At 40.2% G+C, this 23,746-nt stretch overlaps 1 protein-coding gene across 1 annotated transcript; it reads right to left on the reverse strand.

Moving 5' to 3' along the window:
* Window positions 1-48: 48 nt before the first annotated feature.
* Window positions 49-21,447, reverse strand: fbxw8 (F-box and WD repeat domain containing 8). The gene is made up of 11 exons (XM_067570206.1): window positions 20,846-21,447; window positions 20,212-20,316; window positions 19,034-19,198; window positions 18,690-18,778; window positions 14,256-14,413; window positions 13,448-13,644; window positions 13,112-13,330; window positions 6,910-7,037; window positions 1,587-1,760; window positions 1,069-1,185; window positions 49-557 (listed from the first exon to the last, which is right to left on the reverse strand). The coding sequence occupies exons 1-11, from the start codon at window positions 21,323-21,325 to the stop codon at window positions 392-394; spliced, it is 1,998 nt and encodes a 665-aa protein (XP_067426307.1). The 5' UTR covers window positions 21,326-21,447; the 3' UTR covers window positions 49-391.
* Between the last annotated feature and the right edge of the window lie 2,299 nt (window positions 21,448-23,746).

The following is a 23,746-nucleotide window of genomic DNA, read 5'->3' on the forward strand; positions in this document are numbered from 1 at the left end:
TTTAAGATGTTTGTTTTTTTTATAGAGAAACAGAAAACATTTCATAAATGAGGTAGAAATATGACATGTTTTATTGCTGTGGTGTTGCACAGCGACACTGATTCAAATCCAGGAAGCCAAACATCAATTTAAAAAAGTCATTAATCTTTACAGTCTGTGTAACATCTGGGCAGCTGAATTCAACGTTGTAAATTAAAAAATCTATACAACAGCTGCAGATAATGTACTGCCTACATATATTACATTTACAAAAAGGTTGATTTGAAACTAAGAGAATAAAATGATTAAATAAAAGGACACCGTTTGGAGAATCAAACTTATCAAGGGTGAAAAGTTTCTACTGTCCATTCAGCTATACGCTGTATCTAATTGCAGCATGGGAAACTTCACCTCAGTGGGATGGATGGGAACCGGACAGCCGGTCGTACGGCACCGTTAGGCCGATGTTGTAGTTGTAGCCGTAAGACTCGGTGTAATCAGACCGGCAAATGGGCAGGATGTGATCTTGGGAGGACGCGTCCTCAGAGAAGTCGTAATGGCAGATGACTCCCCTGTGTCTGAAGTAAGAAAACATTCATGTCAGCATCTTGCTTATTTCACTTTACTGAGCAAATGTTTACATTGGATGCAAGAGTGGGGGATGAAGCACAGATGGATCATTCTAAATCAGTTGAAAAGCATAATGCACCTTTATCTAACATAGGAAGTGGGATTATTTAAAAACTTCCTGAATTAATCCATTTATTTGGAATTTTTATTTGCACCTACAAAGCAGCCTGTAACCATTAAGGGTGCACATGCAACAAGTTGTCAGGGAGATAAGTGATATAAGTAGCATGAGATGTCGTAACAACTATCCAATTTGTAAGAACAAGGCTATTATCTAATTATTTTAACAATAGCAATGATATATTTCCTTTTGACAATATTACAAGGTTGAATTTGCTTGTATGAAACCATCTTATTTCTGAGTCAGAGACTCTCTAAGCTTGGCGGGGTTGGGTGTGGAGGAGTGATCCAGGTCAAAAAAAAGAAGAAGAAGAAGAGTGTGGGAGGGAGTTAAGTGACCTGCGGTGAGCTGTAAGGTCATCGTCTGTGATGCAGGCCCCCCGCGGCGACTTGTCATCAGGGATGTTGGCCGTTACCAGGGTGCTGGTGTTGAAATGTATATGCCTTACAGGATGCCTGCAACCAAGACAGAAAACAACCCTTTACATATAAAAACATACACATAAACATAAGTTACATTGTTACTCGCATATTTTTTACTTGTGTGTGTCAGTCTTTCTCTACAAATAGTTCTTGAAGTCCATGTAAAGATTTAAAAAAACACATTTGTAATTACAAAATGGGAGAACTTTCTCAGTGTTGTGATGAAATAAACACATCATTCACCTGTCTTATCTTTGGGACTTTCAATAATTTAATTAACACTCATCTCAGAGACACATACCACATGTGTTACTAACAAACAGCGGGAGCCCAGCGACAAAAAAAAACAAAAAAGATGTGCCATCTTTGAAATCTGATAGACAACAGACATGCAACTTTTTGAAGTGTTGCTGACAGTTTGTATATCCTCCCACCTGTTGTGCATCTCCCACAGTTTAGCTCCCATCCTTGTCTCCCACACGCACACTAATCCTTCCTCTCCGCCGCTCACGATCTTCCAATCGTCCGCCTGCACCGAGGTGACGCCCAAGTGGTGGGCGTACAGAGATGCCACAGAGGAGCCGCTTCGTAGGTCAAACACCCTCACCCTGAATCAGAGAACAACAAATGTTGTTATTACACTAAGAAAGTAATTGAGAAAGTCTCGCTTCATATTAATTAGGTTGGTCGACAAAGAAACATGTTTGTTTTAATGTAACAAGGTGATTTTAAGTTTTAAATTTGAATATCCTTTTTGTGGATTTATCCAACACTCCAGAGTGACTTAGAATAATAACTGAAGCCAATACAATAGCATCACTTATTTCCAGCGGAGCATGGTAAATCTGGATTTCACTTCCTGCTAACAGAGACGTAGGACTCATACCAAGACCACACAAGAGAGAGTACATGAAAGAGTGCATTCATTTACAGACAAAAAGGACACTATTCACAACTTTCAAGAAAAAGAGAACTTTTCTACATCCAGCCGAGAGACCAAAGATAAATAAAAACTGACGCAGATGTTGCCGTCGCGTGCTTTAGTTCCTGCTTTATTTGCCCCGGGCTCAACCAACATTATTTCTACTATCAAACACTAGGCAAAGTTTATCATTTAAGTAATACATAAATTGATAATAAAGGAAAATGTTTAGGTGTGGTAACAATATAAATGTAACAAATACAAACCCAAAACCAATTAAATGTGGAACCTTTGGTGTATTAGATAATTTGATGACGGCTCAATTGTTTTTTTTTATACCAGCAGATACGAAGAAAAGGAAAAAAAACAAAACCTGTACAATAGATTATAAATTAGAGCAGATAAATCAGGTTATTTTAAACACCGAAGAATATAAATATGAATGATAACAACAGGTAAGCAAACATACTGTGACAGACAAAATGAATTTAAACAGTATTAAAAATAGCACTGTATGCGCTATGATAAAGCTATGATAATAATGCAGAACATCCAAAGTGTCTGAGCTATTTAACTTGCTCACTATAACTTTAGAGCTGTAGATATACATACATACAAAACACATTGTTATGTATATTATGTATGTGAGTTATAAAAAGAAGCAATGTAAATGTTGTTGTGTAGTACAGAACATTAGTCGTACCTCCACAAAAGAACTTACATGAAAATAGACAGAAACTATCTTCATATAATTCACAAAGTGGCACAAAACTGACTTTTTTTTTTTTAATACAGTCAATCAAGTAAAGACTTAATTTGATGTACTGTTTTTGAGTTTGCCCACCTCTCAATCTAATGTGTAGGTTTGTTTCACTGTATCATTATTTATAATCTATGTGTTAATTATTTGTACTCAGAGATTTATTTTTGTGTTAAAGTGATTTATAAATCCTACTTTGATATGAGTATTAATGCTCTCATTCATTATTATTAATATTATACCAGTATTTTTTTTGCAAATAAGAGGCAATATGAGCAGGATTTTTGCTTGGTGGGTTTCATGAGCATCACGAGCCCAAGGGACCCTCAGCTCCATCTGTTGTCATTGTGGCTTTATTGCAGCTGAAAGCATCCAGCACATGACTCCATCCAGACTCAACCTTCCTCCAAGACTTCATTACCATAATCAAATTTACTTTAGGGACTCAGACAGATTTCATTTCCACTTCCAATTTTTTTTTTTTTAAAAGAATCAGAGTTAAATGTGTAATTTGGCACAGTGGACTTGTTGTCTGCAGTTAGTTTTGCCTGTTTAGTGGCATTACGTGATGGGAGCACACGTTTTAACAATGAGGACTGAACATTACTGGTCGACCGTAGGGAACCATAAATCTAATGTTGGAGGTAGCTCTGTCTTCAGTGAGCTGTCAGTAGCCAGACTCCTCTTCATTAATCAGGAGGAGCTCTGCCTAATAAGAGAAGTGTGGGGGAGGCTTGGAAAACTCCTGAAGAGTTAGCTTCTGAGGGTTAGACAAGACATTACTCATTATAGACAGAGGAGGATGTTTGGTGCAAACCAGTGATTTGATGATCACAAGTGGTCTTCAGCTTGATTGAAGTTTGATTTTTCAGACTAATGGACACATTAAGGGTTGAGAATAATACATTTTGACCAATTCAGCACACTATGACAAGAGTGTTATGTTTTGTTCTAGGTTTTCTGCTCTACAGACACTTCAGACTAACTGTATATTTCTCTATTGCAAATAAGGCGAAGATAAAACCATGAAGCCAGAAAAAAATCCCACAACAGATGTAAAAACAGTGTACATGAAAAGGATAAAAAAAAGTGGTGGGTTGAGCTAAATGCTAACATGCATCACATGGCAACACTAACTTGCTGATATTTGCGCGTTAGCATGCTAAAATTAGCTAAGTAGCACTAGACACAAAATACAGCTAAGTCTGATGAGAAAGTAAACCAAACTATTGAACAAATTTTAATGAATGAATGAATGAAGTACGATAAAACTCTGGCTTATCTCTGGTAATTAAATAAGAAAAAGCAAGACAATTAACTAACAACAAATAACACAACAAATTAATAAATAAAAGCAGCACCAGGATCTAGCAGCAGTGCAAAAGTGACTTTAGTGCAGGTTTGTTAGTCTTTGGGTATGTGTGTGTGCATGTGTGTGTGTCTTTTTCACTGTTGTGTGGGAGGGTTGTGATGAAAGCCACATCTCTGGGGTAAAAGCTGTTCCTCAGTCTGTTCTGGTTTTTATTGTCCTGAACCGTTTGCCGGACGGCAGTGGGTCAAGCAGGGAGTGGCCGGGGAGTGTGGTGTCTCTGATTATGCTGCTTGCCTTCTTTCCAAGTCTGCTGGCATAGATGGTGTCCAGTCATGGGAGCGCCATCCCGACAACGCGCTGGGCTGCCTTCACCGCGTTATGCAGGTTCTATTTGCTCAGCAGCTGTGCAGCTGGCTTACCGCACTGTGGCACAGTTTGTCAGGATGGTTTCAACTGTGCAACTGTAGAAGTTCAGCAGCAGTTTCTGTGTGAGTTTGGCCTCTTTCAGCTTCCTGAGGAAGAAGAGTCTTTGTTGTTTTGATGTGGTGACTCCAAGGAACTTAAGGTTTTACACACTTTCCACTACTTCTCCATGTATGTGAAGGGGAAGGTGTACTCTGTCCTTAGTTCTTCCGTAGTCTATGATCATCTCTTTTGTTTTTGTGGATGATGGGTGGAGACGTGCTTACTAACTCTGACTTGCTGTGGTTGATCTCTAAGGAAGTTCATGACCCATGAGCACAGAGAGGAACCAAGGCCCAGAGTGTTCAGTTTACTGACCGGTTTATGGGGGATGACTGTATTAAATGCAGAACTGAAGTCCACAAATGACATCCTCACATTAATTTTAACACGATGATGCTAGGTGAAAAGTTAAGGGATCAATTCATCAACAACAAATAATTCATCCTGAGGGGGACATTAATGTCTGTACCAAATTTCACTGCAATCAATCCAATAGTTGTCAAGACATTTCACTCAAAATCACAAATATCAATCTCAAAAGTCAGGTGGGATTCATCATCTGGGAACCATGAACATCTGTAACAAATTTAGTGCCATCCATATTGAGATATTTCTCTGTAGACGTGAAAAATTCAACCTGCTGAAGGCACTAGATGAAAAGTCAAAATTATAAGAATTCATCCACTGGGCACCATGGATATCTGTACTCAATTTCCTGGCAATCCATCCAGTTGGTTGAGACATTTCACTAAAAACCAAAACTGTTGTGGTGGCACTAGAGGAAAATTCAGAGAATCATCCTCTGGGGACCATTAATATATATACAAAATCCCATGGCAATCCATCGAACAGTGGCAGACAGACAACCAACCATCTGACTGACCATCACTGCCGTCCCTAGAGCCACACCGCTATAGCATGGCTACAAATCACCTTGAACACGCTTGAAGTTTTTAAATAAGCAGGTAAAAGTCAAGTAATGTCAGCAAAGTGGTCTTGAGGCTGGACTCAAAAAGTGTAGCCCTGCGTAATGCAAAGTGACCAATAGCCACAGGTATGGCACTCACTGTTTCTTCCCTCACTCTTACTCTATCCAGTTTTGCTCTTTGCCCACGTTTTTCCCATTTGTACAGATGTGGCATTCTTCCAGACAGCCCTTACCAAGACCCCTCATTTGCTCCCTGGATCTCGCAAAAAACAGAAGGACAAAACTCATTTGGAGGAAAAGAAGGGATGCATTAGGCTTTGGCCTTCAGCCACTCTGTTTTAGAGCCAAGATTGCGGACTGTCCCTCAGTCTCCCCCATTTCCATTTGTTCTCTACTGTGCGCTGCATCAGCTGGGGCCAAAGTGGAAGAGCCAAGCTGGGGGGTATGTGTGTGTGTGTGTGTCTGAACAAAACTACACATCTACCAGAAAGCAAAGACCAAAAGTAAAGCAGAAAAGAATTGGATAAAGACTCTTACCAATGCTTTGGCAAGAAAACAAGCATTTGAATGCTTCATTCAAAAGCTGCTGTTGAATTATTTCTTTCAGAAACAAAACAATGTTGAACATTTTCTTTTGGCACTTGACAAAAACTGAGCATTTTGGGGTTTTTTTGTACGGTTGCTACGATTCATCACTAGTAAAAAGAGAAAACAACAGGACATAAACAATATGATGTGGTCTGTCATTCGATTTAAGCCAACTACTTAACAGCCAGATGGATTGGTGCTGAATAGAAACAGCGGGGGCAGCTTTGGATGAGGACGCGCCAGGGATTTTTCGTTTCCTGCCAGCTCATGCACCGCAGCACCCGCTAACAAGTGGAGAATAGATGAGAATGGCTCTTTTGTGTGTCTTTTTCCTCATCTGGAGAGCCAGGTTAGCGATGTGGGAAGTGTGTGTGTACGCCCATGTGTGAGTACATGTATGGATGGATGGGATAAAGAAGGAGAGATTCTCTTCTTCTTCTTTACCATCTCAGGTAATGGAGGAGAGAGACAGACAACATCTCTATTTAAGACAAAGAATAGAAGTATTTCAATGCCTCTATCTTCTCTTTTCATCAAGCTTTTATTGAATGGAGTCACACACTTTCTTAACACCTGGTTCCCAGTGCAAATAGCCTCAGTGTTGCATTCTTCATCAAGTGTCATTGTGGGAAAACTAAGTAACAGGCTCTCCTTTCAGTTATTTGCTCAGTTTCAAGCGATGGAGCCAAAGACATAAAATTGTGATGTTCAAATAAATCGAGAGCGTCAGCATTGGGTGATTCTGTTCTTATGCACAATATGTGTGTGAAAGTGCGTCCTACCTCCTATCTTTGTTGCCACACACCAGCAGGTGAGGGGGGCTGTCTCTCAGATTGATGCAAGTGAAATCTCCCGGTGAGTTGCCGACGCAAACTGTCGGTTTTCCCGTCTCTACGCTGTAGACGTGGATCTGAAACGTGATAACATAACATAACACATATGCATCCATGTTATGAAATATTGAACACACTACACTTTAGTTCATTAGTTTGGTGTAGTATGATGCAAAGTGCAGTAAGAAAGTATGAGGACAATTTCAGGAAATTGAATTTGATATTAATTAATATATAATAATTGTATAATAGACAAACACAACTAGCTGCAGCCATGCCAGTTAATTAAAATCATAGCAGCACTTAAATGTTAAAGCTGGAGGGGAAAAAACATAAATAAATCAACCTATGGGCATACTACATACTACATGACCAAGATGCACACCACTGCCTCAGGCTCGGTGGCTGCAGCAAACTTTCTTCATACAAGTTACGATGATGTCATCTGGAGCTGGCCTAATTGGTCAATTAGTAGCTGGTGTTTTCTCATCCAAATGAGAACAAACAGGATAACTGCCACGCACAATTTTCTTTGAATAATTAAAACGATAAAGAAATTAAACCAAGGAGGGAGAGGGAGAGAAAGAGAGAGAGAGAGAGAGAGAGAGAGAGAGAGAGCCACAAAGATAAAGTTTGAAGGAAAAAAAAAAGAGCTGAATGATGTAAGCCTTGAGAGGCTGCCAGCAGTTTTTGTGTGTCCCTTATTTGGGCCAAGCAGAGCTTTAATTGTGCACCACCCCGGGGCAAAGCCCAAATCACACCGGACTTTGAAATGACAGCTTGATAGGATTTGGACAATGGAGGAGAGAGAGAGAGGGGGGGGGGGACGAGTGTAGAAAGAGGGAGGATGGCACAGAAATTAGGTTCAGCCTGCTGTTCTCGATGAATCATTACAGTTTCAGGAAGATATTTTTTTAATAAATATCTGTCTACCTCGCCCACTAAAATGAAGAAATATCGCTGAGGGAGGCAAATGAGCCGTTCTGTGATGATGTTAGGGTCTGTTTAGAGAGTTCAGCAGTGTGTTTTGAGCAGGAATAATCATGAGCGGGACTGTAGAGGAGTTGTTAAGTTAATGCACTCGCTGGAGACCCGCTGAGACTCGCAGACAAAAGGAACCTCTAATGGTGGCTCGTACTGGGAAGGTTAATTTAATTTATAGCTTTTAAAAAGATTAAAAAAATTGGCAATTATTGCAGCACTTTTGAGAAAATATTTTATGTTGCCATTACCCTTACGGTGGAACACATTTGGCTGAATCTGGTTTGGTTTTTGATTAATCTTGAATGTCATATCATAGACTAGGAATGGGAGACCATGTGCCATGCGGGGCCAACTGTCTGCAGGAGGGTAAATCACCTGTTTGGGATTAGTTTGAATGAAATCTTACAAACTGTTGGCCAATTCCCCAGTCTTTTCATTCACAAACACCCACATTTGAAACAAATATGGATTCATAGCTACATTTGGTTGGAGACACCATGTGAGCAAACAGAGATTAGCCGACCAGATGCACAATAATGGCGGCTTTGTGGTTTGATGGTGTTTGATATTTCTGACTAATCCAACAGGGCAGAACAGAGTGTCAAACTTTCTTACAATAACTCCACTGAGATGCTTATTTACGGTTGCTTCCCACACTTCAGAAAACACTTTCTAACACCTATACATACTACTTTCATTTTCAAATATACCGCCCTTGTATTATGACATGTATTTGTAGAGCTGTACAGGGATCTCCGTGAACGAAAAAGAAGCAAAACTAGTCACAAACACCAGTTAAGTTGTGTTTCTTTGCTCATTAGTGGTTTGTGGTTAGAAGCTGTTGACCAAACTAATAAACCAATTTAAGTAATTCAAGTAATCATCCACTGATACAACTAAAACTCTGAAACCATGTATCGGTATTTTAACTTCCTGAACAGCATTATCTGGATGTTTAAGATGCTATGATAAGTGTTTGAGAGTGTTGCATTCTGGATCGGAGGCAGTCTTGTGGTATAATTAGGTGCCTAGCAGGGGAACGGCCCCAAGGAGATACCCACAAATAATAGATTCTACCTAACGGCTGGTGTTAGGCTTTGTATTTAATGTGGTTTTCGGGGGATGTTTTTGTCATCACTCTGCAGTCTCTGCTGTGCTTTGTGTGCTTGAAGGGAGTGACAAGGTCAGAACCTTCTGTTGACGCCAAATATCAACTATTCATATAACGTTCTGTGCCACGCGGCTGAAAAAGTAACAAAACGTGCGACCTTGTGCAGTCAGTCACTGCTGCACTCGCATGTGACAGACTTGCTGGTTGCTGCGACATTAAAATAATTGATTTTACTGAGATATCTTGATTATATGGTTGAGTAAAATACAAAACAAGTCATTTTACATCCGTCCATGAATGGATGGACTGACTGAGACAATAATTCCAGTCATTCATACATATATTCAACTCATCCTTAGCAAGAGGGACGTGCATTGAGGCTGCACTGTTCACCTGAAAACTCCACTTTAACCGCAGTGATCGCTTGCTGCTACGACTGCTGCTGTGGTTTATGTAGCGTTCTCCCAGCGTTTAATAACCCCATGTCCACCCCCTGTAGGCTTTGACTCTACGTTCACATGGGAGTGATTTTAACATCATCACTCCCCGATCACTGCTGTGTTGACCTTGCTACTTACTCACATAATATTCCCTCCCATATGAGCTGCATGACTGAAACTACCTGCTGAGTCTTGTTCAAAGAGGAGTTATCTGGATAATATTGCTGACCCAGAAAGGGTTGTTTTACATTATGTTACTGACACCCTGATCTTGATCCACGGCAATACTTCAAACCATCCTTCGTTTTTCATACATACATCAATACATACATACATCAAACCATTAATTCATCTTTGCATGCAACCATCCAGCCCTCTGAACCTAACGCAATGAGAGGCTGACAGGTTTTCTGACAGCACTTGTGCTCTGTGGTGGGTCCACTGCAATGGATGGATAGCTTGCCAGTGGAGATGCCAGCTTATGTTGAATGCCCAACCACAAGCTGGGTGGATGCCTGGGTGCCCCTGGTCCACTGGCAAGAAGGAGACGAGTAGTAATGAGGATCTGGAGACTGGCTTCGACCACACAATTACACACAGGCCCCACTGACGACACTGACAAAAACGGGTAAGGCTAAAAAGACAAATCCACGAGCTGAACGATATCAAATGCCAAAATATGAGACAGAATCTTCTATATCATGGACACAAAACGGCTTTTGTGCTTTTAAGTTATCAGACTTTGTGACAAAACTGCAGCAAACTCAGTGATCACTACAGAGTCTAACTCAAGTAGACAAAAAAAACACGGTAATGCGGTTGAGTTCATCTTAATTAAAATGCCGCAAATGAAAAATGTTTCACTCCTCTGCAGAGTGAGAAGTTTGAGTAGACTTCCTCGGATGCCACCTCCATGCATTTGTGACAGATTTTTAATGAAGCATATGTTTTCTTAAAACATGTTTGGCATCACTAACTGTTGCAGCCGATTCATGTTTTGACTTCTTCACAGTATGAAATTGCTGTTCGAAGCGTGACGAGAGTGACAGACAGATTAATTAAATTTGTAAAATATTTTTTAATTACCGAGAGAGGTATGCTAATCATGAGTTGGCATAATTTAGACGGGGAGTTTGGACTGAGCTCGCTATGGAAACAGGAAAGTTAGAGAGACTTTTGGTGCGTCTGTGCTGCAATTAAAATGAATCCAATTTAAAATGACTAGGAAAGACACGGCTGTTAAATGATGGAGACAAACAATATTATTTCAGCTGGAAGATGAGCTGTGTTTCATCTTAAATTTATTCATATAAACATCACAAAACTGCTACTTTTCACATGTTTTTATTATTATATTTTATTAAAACTTTTTTATATGGAATACCTATTTATTTCCCTAATATTGTTTATGAACAAGAAATATTCCACAGCAGATACAGATTAACTAACTCGCCTTTTTTTTTTGCCTTTGCATTGCAACATCTTTGTGTTATGATGCGGTAAGGCTGACATCCCTCCCTGCTACTCTCTCCTTGCTCCACTGTGTGGTGCTTTAGTGCTGCCACTGAGTTGGTGAGAGCCGTGCTAAAAGTGTATCATCTGTGCTTTTCTAATAGGGGTGATGTCAGTGGAGCAGCTTTGCCAAAGACCTTTCAATCACAGATTGCTGCACAGACACAAAGCCTGCTCAGGTGCTACTTTGCTGCTCTGAAGCTACCACTTGTCCGGTCTCTAAAAGGTAAACCACATCAGTTTTTTATGTTAAAAAAATATATAATTACTTTTTTATGCAGCTTTCTGTTTTATCTTTGCACATCGGTGAAAGCCAAGTTGACAAAGTTCACTTGAAAAGTGTGATGACTGCTCTGTAGGTGCTTGCTGATCCCGACAGAATACTTTGTCTCATGGCTGTTTGGACTTTGTAAGTAAAGTCTAAGAGTCAATTAGGCGCACAGGGGCCTTAGAAACGTAGTATTATTAGAAGCAAACAGATGCATCTTGGGGACCAACAGTTGATCAAAGTACACATAGAGACTATAGTAATTAAGGGCAGAGCCCACCGAGGACTTGTCGCTATTTAGGCTAGCTATTTCTACTATAAATAAATCCCCTACAGACACATACTTTTCATTTCTGATGGGTCTCAAGGGTCTAGAGGGACAGAGAGTAATAGTGATCACACTGCCGAGAGAACCAGTTTACTTTTACACCGAGAACAATCTTTGTTTGCGATGCATCTAAAATTCAAACTAAACACACTAAAAGGCAGGAGACGTCTGTTCTCCAAAAAGTTTTATTCCATTTCAAGGACAACAGGTAAGACGAGTATTTCAGCTGTAAATCAAAAACTCTGTTCTCGCTTCTCTCCCCTCAATCAATTGTATTCCTAAAAGAAAACATGTTTCATTTCATTTGAGAAAACCACATTATTCACCTTGTATAATCTCCCATTTCTTCATTATGCACCTGTTGAGAGTACAAGTGACCTCGTTAACTCTATTGGAAACCTTCCATTTCAATTTTGGAAGGTGTTGGTAGCGTTTCTCTTACAATACGACTAGAAGAGACTTCCAGGGTTTTACAGTCTAGTTTGTCAGCATTCAAGGAGGTTTTGTTTAGATTTGTTTGTCATCCTCGGATGCTTCAATGACACTGAGCACAAAAGAGGCCTTGATACAGCTCCATCAATTCCATTAACACGCAAACACTAGATAGTTATTTCGTAAACATACTAGAGTGCTATTCACAATAGACTAGATAGAATAGATCATCATCATCACAATATGTGAATGGATGGCAGCATGTGGTTCAATTAGCATTCAAATAACATTGCTAGTTTCCTAGCTATGGTAAAAAATATGGTTTAGACTTTCAGCTTAAATTACTGCATAAATTAGCAGATGAGAGTAATATTAACATTACATGGGTATTATTATTATTATTATTACACTGTGCATCATAACAATTTGCGTCTCCTTTTTACGAATCTATTTTATTTCATATATTTTTGGGGGCATTTTATGCCTTTATTATAGGGACAGTGCAGAGATGACAGGAATTGAAGGGAGTGATGGAGGGTGACGTGCAACAAAGATCTGCAGCTGGATTCGAACCACGGACGTTTTAGTTATATGGCATGTATTTTAACCAGTTAGCTACCGGGGCGTGCCCTTCTTTGCAAGTTTTATTTGTTGTCGTGGACACAAATATTTTGTTTTCTGGACTTCCAGAGGTTTAATTCAGAGTTCTTAAACCTTGAGGTGCACAAAGAGAAACGTGAGGGCTCGAATTTTTTTTTTTCCCCCCCAAGACTAATTTGTTTTTATAAAAGGAAATGTACAAATTCACAAGACAACCTGACAATTCTCTATTTGCTAGGATTATAAGAAAGGGATCAAAACGGTGCAACAGGCCAGAAAAGTTTGAGAAACACCGTTATAATATATAAAAGTCTTACTCTACTGCAGGAGATGGGTCAAGAGAAGCCAATTAACATGCTCTTGTGTATGAGGACAAGTCTATCAATGTCACTGCAATTTTCTGAACACTAATAGACGTCGATAAAACACTCACATGTTAATATTTCATAGAAACGGTACAGAGAAACTAAACCCACCTTGTTGCCTCCGTCGTGCATGGCCCAGCCAGTGCGCTTCACCCCGAATGCAACATTGGAGTCGGAAGCATCCAGACAGGTGACGGGATGATCGTAGACTGAGTGAAGCGTCCTTGGCTCCTCCTCCAGAGGGTCCAACAGGTACACGGCCTCTCCTGCTGCCAGGACCGCCAGCGGGCACTGCTGCTTCCTGCCTGGCACCAAAACCAGGCTCTCTACCTGTCATACAGAACAGATGGAGGCACACTTTACTTTACTTAAATAGTAGGAATATCCTAGTACACTTTCTAGCCAGAACCTATAACGTCACAACAGGAATCAAACTGTCTGACTTACAGTCTTGGGTAGCTGAACCTGGCAGAGCGTCCTCCAGTAGCCGCGATCATCGGCGCGGTCGAGTCGAACATCTGACCCAGCAGCAGAGCCCAGGACGGGACTGTCGGGGCTCAGGGCCAGGGCCTGGATCCTCCCTGGAATCTGGTAGTGGTGGATGGGCTCTCCGCCTGTCTCTGTGCTCCACAGGTCCACACAGCCTATACCCATGACAGTGAAACACAGTAACTGAGTCCTTAATACCTGTACTGATTTAATCCCTACTCAGAATGCAGAGCAGAGGAAAAGATGTAGTTGTGCATCTAACCAGCTAGGCAGGCTTTATTCAGATCATTTCAGAGACTAGATATTACCCACATTCATATTTTGATTATTTAACAAGACACACAGCTATGCTAGCAGTTCTGTGAGGCTGTACTTGGGCACGGTGGTGTTTTGAGCTAAATGCTAACCTTAGCATGCTAACGAAGTACAGTTGGGAATGTCGTTAGTTTTGGTCATAACACACAGTATTGGAAAAAATTAAATTTAGACCAGATGATGGCACTGGATGAATAGTCCAATATTTCTGAAGACATTTCACTAAAAGCCAAAAATGTCAACCTGCTGGATGCGCTAGAGGAAAAGTCAGAGGATCACCAAAGTCAATAAGAATCATCCTCTGAGGATCATGAATGTCACAGCAATCCATCAAATAGTCATGAGATATTTTAGTCCAGACTGACACTAACATGGCTATAACATAAGGAAATATAATGAATATGTTTATGACTCTGATGCCTTTCTATCATCAGAAAGTGCACACACCTACCATCTTCATAAGCAGCCGCAGCCACTGTGCTGTTGACTTGGACATGAGTAACATGAGGTCTGGGGTTCGTGTTAGCCGACAGACCGTTGGCCTTCAGGTAGGAGGCTGCCGAGTCCCAATGCAGCGTATCCCACAGCCTGACATCACCAGATGTGTACCTGATGTACATACAAGCACAGGTCACATTTACACACATAGAAGAAATAAAAGGCTTTCAAATTTAATAGCAGAATTGTTGTCCATTTTCCATCACAGGCTGAGAAATCTGTCAGGTGTCACCCTCTCCCTGCTGAATCATTTCTCCCTCTCACACTTTCATCCTTTGCTGACTTGTTGTTATTTTATTCGCTAATATCTTTGTTACATGATCTTTTGAGGATTACAGGGGTGAATATTTTACCCTTTACTATCAGTGGCTTGTAGGGACAGTGATCTACGGCAGGAAGTGAAGGTTATCCCATCAATGCACCCACTTTAAATCTCTACAGTTCTGGGAACTCCTGTACAGTTATAAAATATTGAGTGTATGACTTCATTCACTCAATTACAAAGATGTTTTTAGAGGAAATTATATGAATTATACAGATGACAGAACGGTAACTTAATGCAGGGATTTTTCATTTTCTTTAATGTTGCAACATTTAGCAGCTTTACACATGAATATATACCACCTTGGTATTATTACTGTTAACAGTTAAGACCATAGTTGAGATCAGGTCTGTAACTGATAATTATTGCCATATTGGTTAATCAAAAGTTAAATAAAAGTTTTAAAAAAAGCCACTCACAATTTCCTAAAAGTCAATGTGAGGTATTCATGTTATAGCATGTTGTTTTGTTTAACCAACAGTCCAAATTTGCAATAATATAAAACAGAGAAATGTAGCAAACTATCAGGTTTGAGAAGCTGTAACCAGGGAACGTGTGCATTTTGCATGACAACGACAAATTAATTTCCTGTCGATTGACAAACTGAGTAATCGACAATCGGTTTCAGCAGAAGTTTAGACAACTGGAACCTTCTACCTCACATTAATAGCCTTGTTTCTCAAAAGTCCTGTCTTGAGCTGAAAGTATTGGTCGATTAATTGATTACTTGATTAACAGAAAATTAATCGGCAGCTATTTTGATAAATGAATAATCGTTTCGGTCATATTTTAAACTAAAACGCAAAAACTTTGCTGGTTTCAGCTTCTAAAAAGGTGATGATTTAATATGTTTCTTCGTCATACATGATAGTTAACTGAATATCTTTTGGTTCTGGACTGTTGGTCGGACAAAACAAGACATTTGAAGACGTCACCTTCGGCCCTGGAGAACTGTGACGTTTTACAGACAAAACAATCAGTCGATCAATCGGGAACATAATCAGCAGATAATCGATAATGAATATAATCACATTAGTTGCAGCTTTACTCTTGTTGCAAAGACAATCATTGCTTCTTTAGACATTGTTTTTCTCTCTCTCTCTTTAAAATGAAGATAAAGCTTAAAAGAACTGGGATTCTTCCATCAGCCTCGCTCTTTTCCTCGACTTGATATTACAAAAAACAAAACGTTTTTACTCTGTTTTCATTTGTGTGAGCTGAACTGTTCACCTGATGGCCACAGAGCAGCCGCTTTCTCTGCCTTCAAGCAAACCAACAGACTCTTTTACAACGCGGCAAACCAGCAGAGGTCAACAGAGGTCAACAGAGGTCACCAGTCTCTTCAAGTTTGCATTAATTATATGATTGCCTCATAAAATATGTGATCAATCTTAAAAATACTACATGTTGCACCCTCACAATCAAATTGTATCCTGCACCATTCAGCAGGCTAGACCGTGACCTTCTCCTGCTCTGGTATAACATCACCTCATCCTGTGTTTTTTCCCCCTTTAGTGAGAAAACACTGTCTTTATCTCCCAGACACAAGTAACAACAAAGTCACCCCCTTGAACTCAACAGGCTTCTGTTCTGTTCTCGACCTCCCCCCCGCCCCCCCTCTCTCTTTCCCTTTGCTCTTCTTCGCCCGAGTCAGTGAGCTCTCGCTGCAGGAGACGACAAACTGCTAGCGTTACCACCTCCACAGATACCATCATGTCTGAGCAAGTATCCGCCTCGCAGCGAGAGTGTGTGACACAGTGACAGTGAGTGTGACAGAGGGTGTACATGTGCTTGTGCCTGTGTGTGTGTGTGTGTGTGTGTGTGTGTGTGTGTGTGTGTGTGTGTGTTTGCCATAGCAGGGTTTGGCAGGAAGTAAACAATAGAAATACGCACTTTCACTTAATTAGTACATCTCCTCAGTGCCAACTATCGACAGGATGATGATGCTGAATCTCATCCAAGTAATTTGTTCAAACTTTTGCGTACAGAAAACTTTTGTGCACTGATTACTGCGATCTTCATGCGAGGTCTCACCAGACTCGGCCTGTATGTCAACCGTGCGACTCCAAGACATGTCGGGTTAATGAGACAATGTCTCCTGTTGCCTCCCATGAGCCAAAATCTCATTCCAGTTGTTTTCTAATAAGATTTTGTGGATGCAATTGAATCATTCTTGATTTCTCTTAATTGCTATTGATTCTTTTCTAGTTAAACAAATCCAAATACTTTCACTTAGCTGAATTACCCCTAAAGAACCAATAATGGGAAAAGTATTGATGTTGTAAATTTGTTAATAGCTATGGTATATATATATATATAAAAAGAAGGATTTAAGAGTATGCTCACATGTTGCAAAGTGCTTTATTTCATCTCTAGACTGTTTTGGCACAATGTGTCCTACGTCTGCTCACATGAAAACATACAAACACACCGTTGTCTCCAGTGAGACGCAGCGGGACTGATGGGAATCTAATCACAGTATTCCCCTAGAGACCCTGCACACCTCCTCACGGGCGGTCCATCAGGTCGGTCTGGGCCCTCACAATCTATCACTGTCTCAGCTCTGTCGTTTCAGAGCGCATACAGCACATCTCTATACCCCTCCCTCACCAACTGTTGCCTTTAGTAAGGGTGTAACAATATGTTGTGGGAGAGTAAAATGTGACCGTATACATTGTGGACTCCCATAAGGTGCTAACTTTTGTTTGCATAAAAAAAACCAGACAACCGTCATCTACTGACACTTTCTGATGTCTCAACTGTTGCCTGAAAACGTTGACAAGCTTATAGCTTAAAAAACTGTCCTTCTCCAGACATCTGGAAATGTTTAAATTGGGGTTTGTAACCAAATAAGGTGTTTGGAGAAGGTTACTCATGACCATGTTCACAAATATCGCTCTATCCTTACCTGACAATCTTACTTTTTGAGAAATAAAGATCTGCCTGTCAAAAATATTTTTTTCAATTCAATACTTTTTCCAATTTAACAGATTATTTAGGACAACAGTGTTTCATTAAACCCTATAATAGAAGTTGTTTTTTTTTAAGTAAAAAAACTTGGAAACAGGATTTTTGCATATTTTATCCCTTGGAAGGAATATTCAAGAAACTCTGTTTAAAATAATAATGTGTGTGAATCAAACACTGGACACTGTACCGAATGAATGGGCCTCGTGCATCAATGTTTTTTTTCTTCTCTTATATTTGTTCTTGCACAAATAAGACAAGGTGGAATTCAACAAACTCTCTTAACGGTGCTCATGAGATGTGATCAGTAGCGTATTCCACACCCTTAGAATTACCATATAAGGCTCCAAGTTCTGCAAAGATCCCAAAGAGTAAAAACACTGCAACAAAATATGACAAATCTAAAAACCTTTTAAATAAATTGGCAGCCATGATGATGAAAATATGGTTAACGGAACATAAATTTTGCATCAAGTTTGTGTTATTTATATGTTACATTTTTGTTAATTTTGGTATCATATTTAAACTCAAAATAATTCAGATTAGGACGTTTTAATTGTAAGTCAAACAAGTGTTTCTCCCCAGAGAAGAAAGGCAGAGATGATCTATTCATGACTCGTGGTCGTAAATTTCGTTCGTAGTTAAGAAAAAAATTCTTAATGTTCTTAAATCACTCATACCTCCGTTTTTAGAACAAATCTGTTTGTACAAGCGCTTCTTGCACGAGACCCGAAGGTTTTCCTCTCAACTTTGTGTTGATAGATGTATTTCTGCAGCTGCTGCAATTTTCTTTGTGTGTTGATCCAAATGCTTCTACACTAACTTTTTTTTTATCAATTATTACCACTTTTGCAGCTGCTAGAAACTTAAAATTCATACTTTCTCAGAACAACCTACCTTGTGGTTGTCATGGATATATATATAAATGTGACATATTTTTCATTAAACATCTAGTCATCAATCACAAGTGTTATTAATATGCCGACATTTATTATCAGGAGACATAAAACCAAAGAATGACACAGAAAACAGATGAATTCAGAGGACGATAGCAGTTAACAGCTTCATTCAGTAAACATCAGATGTCAGAAAACTCACCCGGCCAAGACAAAGTTGTCACAGGAGCTGACGTCACACAACACCTTCCCCAGCTCGAACTGCAGCTGACTGATGGATCCCACTCGATTCTAGACGGAAAATAAGTGTTTAACCCATATTACAAATATGTTACCTTACAACTGGCAGGCAGATCACTAATTTGATAAGAAGAAGATAGCATTTTCCATTGTGAGAATTTAGACCTGCCATTATGTTAAGATCCAATTTTGTTTTTCCATTGTACTGCACCAATTTTTACCCAGAAAAACCTGATATACAGGCACTGTATTTTAGGGAACTTAGTGATTCTGATTCACCACAGTCACATCACCGATCATGCCCACCTTCCAGTTGGAGCGCACAGTTTTGGCCGAGTTCCTGCAGTCTCTCAGCGTGCTCTTCCAGCAGGGGGAGTCAGCCACGCTGGCATCCTGATGGTAGCCTTCCCCCACACACATCTTGAACCACAGAACGCTGTCCTCTGCAAGGACTCTCCATGCCCTGCTCACCTGGGAGGAGATTGGACAGTGTAACTGTGAGGATTGAGTCAGCATACATTACAAGCTTGCATCACTTAATTTGTTTGTGCTTAACGAGCCCGGCTGGCTGCCAAATGGACTCCGTGCAACATGTGCAGTAAGTCTGCCGCACAGAATGTCATTTATTAATCTATACCAGTTTAAGATTACATTTGGTATTAAAGCTGCTCTAAGCAATTCTGCATGTCGGGGGGAAATGTGTGGTAAATTAAATTTAAAGGACTTCACTACAAAAGAACTCTCAAACATGATTATCAGCAAGCTGCACACAGTGTGATCACTTTACAGGAAAGGATACTAAAGGGATAAGAGAGACAATAAAAGTATTTTTTTATTGCTGTAGTGCAGGTTTTCTGCTATTTAGGAGTTTTTATTTGTCGTTTAATTTGCACAAGAATATTTCTATCAAAACTCATTTGTGCAGCCTGAAACTGTTGGTCTAAAGCAGTGGTTCCAACAGTTAATTATTGATGTAATTTTTCAAGCAAAAATGCCAAACATTGTCTGGTTCCAGCTTCTCAAATGTGAGGATTTGCCGCTTTTCTTATTTTATGTGATAGCAAATTTAATATCTTTGAACTTTAGACTATTGAAAGGAAAAAAACAAGCGATCTGAAGATGTTGACTGGGGCTTTTGGAAATTGTGAGTTATCCTAAAGACCAAACAATTAATCAAGAAAATATCTGACAACTTCTAGAGGGCTGAAGAGTTAGAAAGATCCAGTATTTTAGAAGAAAAAACAGATAATAGGGAAAAGTTTGCAAAATTACTTTTACCTACTTTTTACTTTTACTCATAAATCACCCCCCCCCCCCCCCCCCCCCCCCACACCGCTGCAAAGTTGGGAACCGCTGATCTAGAGCTGTTAGTTTAATACCTTATCATGTACAAAATAAGGTGAATCTATGGCAATCGATTTGAGGTGAGGCTTATTCTTTGCTTTTTGCAGACACACTAGAGTAGTTTTACCACATCCACTTACCTGGGCACATCGACCTAGCTCGGTACAGTTGAGATACTGGAATATCTTCAGGGCCAACTCATATGGCAACTCAATATCAAAGAAGGGAATGTCATTCACCTCATTCTGCAACAGAGATGATAATAAAAAACAGACATCATTCATTGAGCTGATTATGATGATGGTACCGTCTAAGGCCTGACCGATACTGGATTTTTGGAGCTGATGCCGATACCAAGATTAGGGAGTAAAAAAATTCCCATATTGATATAGGCTATCGGCCGATAATCTTATACATAAACACACATTTTTTGCAATGATACCTCAAATGTGGTTATTAAAAAACACTTAATGGAGACATGAAATGGGAAAATGAAATCAGTGAACTAAAAAAGTAAACTTCCCTGGGAATTTAGTAATTACAAATAACTTTTAATTAAAAACATACAACAAAAAAACATATGTAAATATATATTAAACCTGAGTTAAGAAAAAGGATCAAACATACATAAAATGCTGCCTATATAATATAAAAAAAATATCGGCACATATCGGACAACATCCACACCAATATCACTATATCTGTGATAGGCCGATATCAGCCGATAATATCTACTGTCCATCCTCTTCATCATTATCATTATCATTATCATACCAGATCCTGAATGAGTTGCTCCACCAGCTCCTTGTCTTTCTTGGCCTTTCTCTGAGGCTGCTGTTGCTGTTGCAGGGACGCCCTGCAGACATCTGTCATATTATGATACTGTCTCTTCCTCCTGCTCCTCTCTTCCTGAATCCTGTCCAGCAATGGACTAGTCCTCCCATCCAGCAAACTACGTGCAATGGACACATACTCAGGTTGATCCTCTGACTCTGCTTCAGCCTCCCCACTTCCTCCACCAACACGTCCCTCATCCTCAGTGCAACCAGCTGATTTTGAAGGACTGCAGGCCTCACTCTGCCCTTTGCTGGGATTTTTTAAGTCTTCAAAATATCTATTTTTCGAGTCTCTGTGACCAGACTGACCAGGAGTACTCCTGGAGGGGGAAGCAGCAGAAACAAGTCGCTGCTCCTCTTTTTTACTCGTTAATTCTCGTTTCCAACACTCCCTGAACGCAGCAAGTTCGTCGGCCATATTTTTTCAAACATCGCTGACAAAATACAACATGACAGTGTTAGAAAGCGGTGTATCTTGCATGTTTTTCTTGTGTAAAACTATCGAGGGAAGCCACAGTTCGGCACCGGCGCAAAACAAGCACAACGTCCTCCTCTATAAACAGTCCGAGGAGGGACACGACGCTGCGGTACATAAGTTCCGCATGTTTTTAATTCCGCAGTTTTATTATGGACGCGGCAGTTCTCAGTTTTTGCGACCACTATTGGTAATTGTTGTGACTATTAAGAAAGACACGTAATGTTCCATGTCGATGGGATTGTCATATTTGATAATAATACAAAATAAAAATTTAAAAACAGACAAAAGAACACAATGTGCCAGAACAACAAAAGACTCCTCAGATCAAACCAGACATGAGAGATTCAGTTAACAATTGCATCTCTCTTTTGGGAAAAGATGATGTAAACCCCACACCATGTGACACTGTGATGAATAATACAGTAGCGAGAGAGGGAGAGAGGGAAAGAGAGGGAGGGCAAACACACTTAAGGTTTGATGAGGGAAGAGAAGGAGGGTCATATATCCCCAAGACTTCAAGAGAAAAGAGTCAAGAACACACAGCTGGTCGTTGAGTGAGAGAAGATGTGTTGGCTGCCGATAGAGCAGCCTCTGCTCCTGCCGGGAGACTCCAGCTGCAGCGCCCGCAGACCCTCGCCGTGCTCCGTGACTCAGGTGCTCGCGTCGCGTCTGCGGAGGATCGGGGACCAGCTGGAGAGCAGCTGGTCGGCCGGGGAGACGGACGGCGGTTACAGCTGCGGGGACAGGGGGTCGGTGGTGGTGACCGCGAGAGGTCACTTTAAGAGCTTCCTGTGCACCGCAATCCGCCTCACCGTGCTCGTGCTCTTCGTCACGAGGAGACACTTGTAGGGCGCGAAGCGGCAACAGCAGCAACAGGTGAGTAAATAGTGTCACGTCACCTGCGCGAGCGTAGTGTTATTGATGTGAGTTAGCTATGACCGCATACTTTTATAAGGGAAATTGCCCAATGCTGATCAAATAGCAGTTACATATATTTCCTGCGCCGTGTTAAAATAACTTTGAACACCAGAAAGCGCGGGATTAATTTTATACGACAATTTTAAATAGAATTGCAGATTCACCTGTTAACCCTGCAGGTACTTTAGACACAAGTTTTTTCTTCGGCGCCCATCTGTGAGTTTTATGTTGTTTGTCCTTTTTTGGAAAAACTGGCAAAAAATGTAAATGTGTTTTAAAAGAGTGTTTCATATACATTTAATTCAACACAACATGAACTCCAGGTGCCCAACAGTTGTTAATGTAACCACTTATTTTGTTTTATTTGTTATGAAACATGTTATGCAGCCTGCAAACTACATTTTTCCCTTCAATTACCTATAGTTTGATACTCGACTACTTTTCACTTCCCAAAGTTTTAAATGACTCTACTATGGCGATCAATCACATTCAATAAATATTTCATGAGGAAGTTTGGAGTGGCCAATGTTGTGGTTTTCATCTGTAACTCCTGTCTTTTTTCTTTGCTGTTCTGTTTATCTTAAAATGTTCTAAATCTATACATTGGCCATGGTTTCTGTTGCATAAGAGACGCATGATTTCCTGGTTAAAACGTTTGGGATAAAAAAAATATACATATATATTTGAATGAGTGAGGTGGATGCTTAATGCACGCAGTTAACTACATTAACAGTATAGAAACTATGTGGACAATGATGTATTTTTTTTAGACTCTGAGAGTGCTGATTACACATTATTAATTGCGGTCATGATTTTTTTTATAAATCTGTTACTTTTATGAAACCTCATCTGCATATTTCTATCTGATTTAGATGGTGCCTTTAGGACCGTGTGTGAAGAAAAGAGACGGGCTCACATCATTTGCACTAAAAAGCAGTGGATGCAGGAGAGTCGGATGCTGCGGATAAATTGTGCAACGAGTGAAAGACCGAAGGAAGAGGGGTTAAATGTGTTTTTTTCCCGGTCGGAACTGTTTGTCTGACTAACTCCATGTGTCACAAAGACTTACTAAGGCCCAAATGTGGATGCACTACCGAGTCTCCAAACGAGCTGACACACTGAAACCCAGCAGCCCGTCCTGCCCCTGCGTGACTCTCTGATTCTGTCATGCCACTAACAAAACGGTGATGTAATCCTCCCCTGATACAGTGGAGGGAAAAGCTTACTAATAGGACTCATTTGAATCCTCACCTCCCACGGAATGAACGCATCACTGACAAAGGGGTTAAACTGATCAAACCTTCAAATCAAATGTATCTAGGCTGTAATTTGTGCAGCAATCTTGAGATATACCGGTTTGGGGTTTCATAATGCACTGTACTTTTCTTTACATAAGCTATACTGTAACTGTAATGTACATAATGAGAGGATGAATGTTTTTAT

The sequence above is a fragment of the Thunnus thynnus genome, chromosome 2 (assembly GCF_963924715.1).
Source record: "Thunnus thynnus chromosome 2, fThuThy2.1, whole genome shotgun sequence".
Taxonomy (NCBI): Eukaryota; Metazoa; Chordata; class Actinopteri; order Scombriformes; family Scombridae; genus Thunnus; species Thunnus thynnus.

Bases quoted from the DNA above. Each gene is read 5' to 3' on its own strand.
- fbxw8 (XM_067570206.1), bottom strand. From the start codon at position 21,325: ATGGCCGACGAACTTGCTGCGTTCAGGGAGTGTTGGAAACGAGAATTA. The intron at 1,761-6,909 runs GTAGGACGCACT...TCTCTGATTCAG, and splicing joins TGTGGCAACAAAGATAGGAG to GGTGAGGGTGTTTGACCTAC. The intron at 558-1,068 runs GTCACTTAACTC...TTCTTACTTCAG, and splicing joins GACCTTACAGCTCACCGCAG to ACACAGGGGAGTCATCTGCC.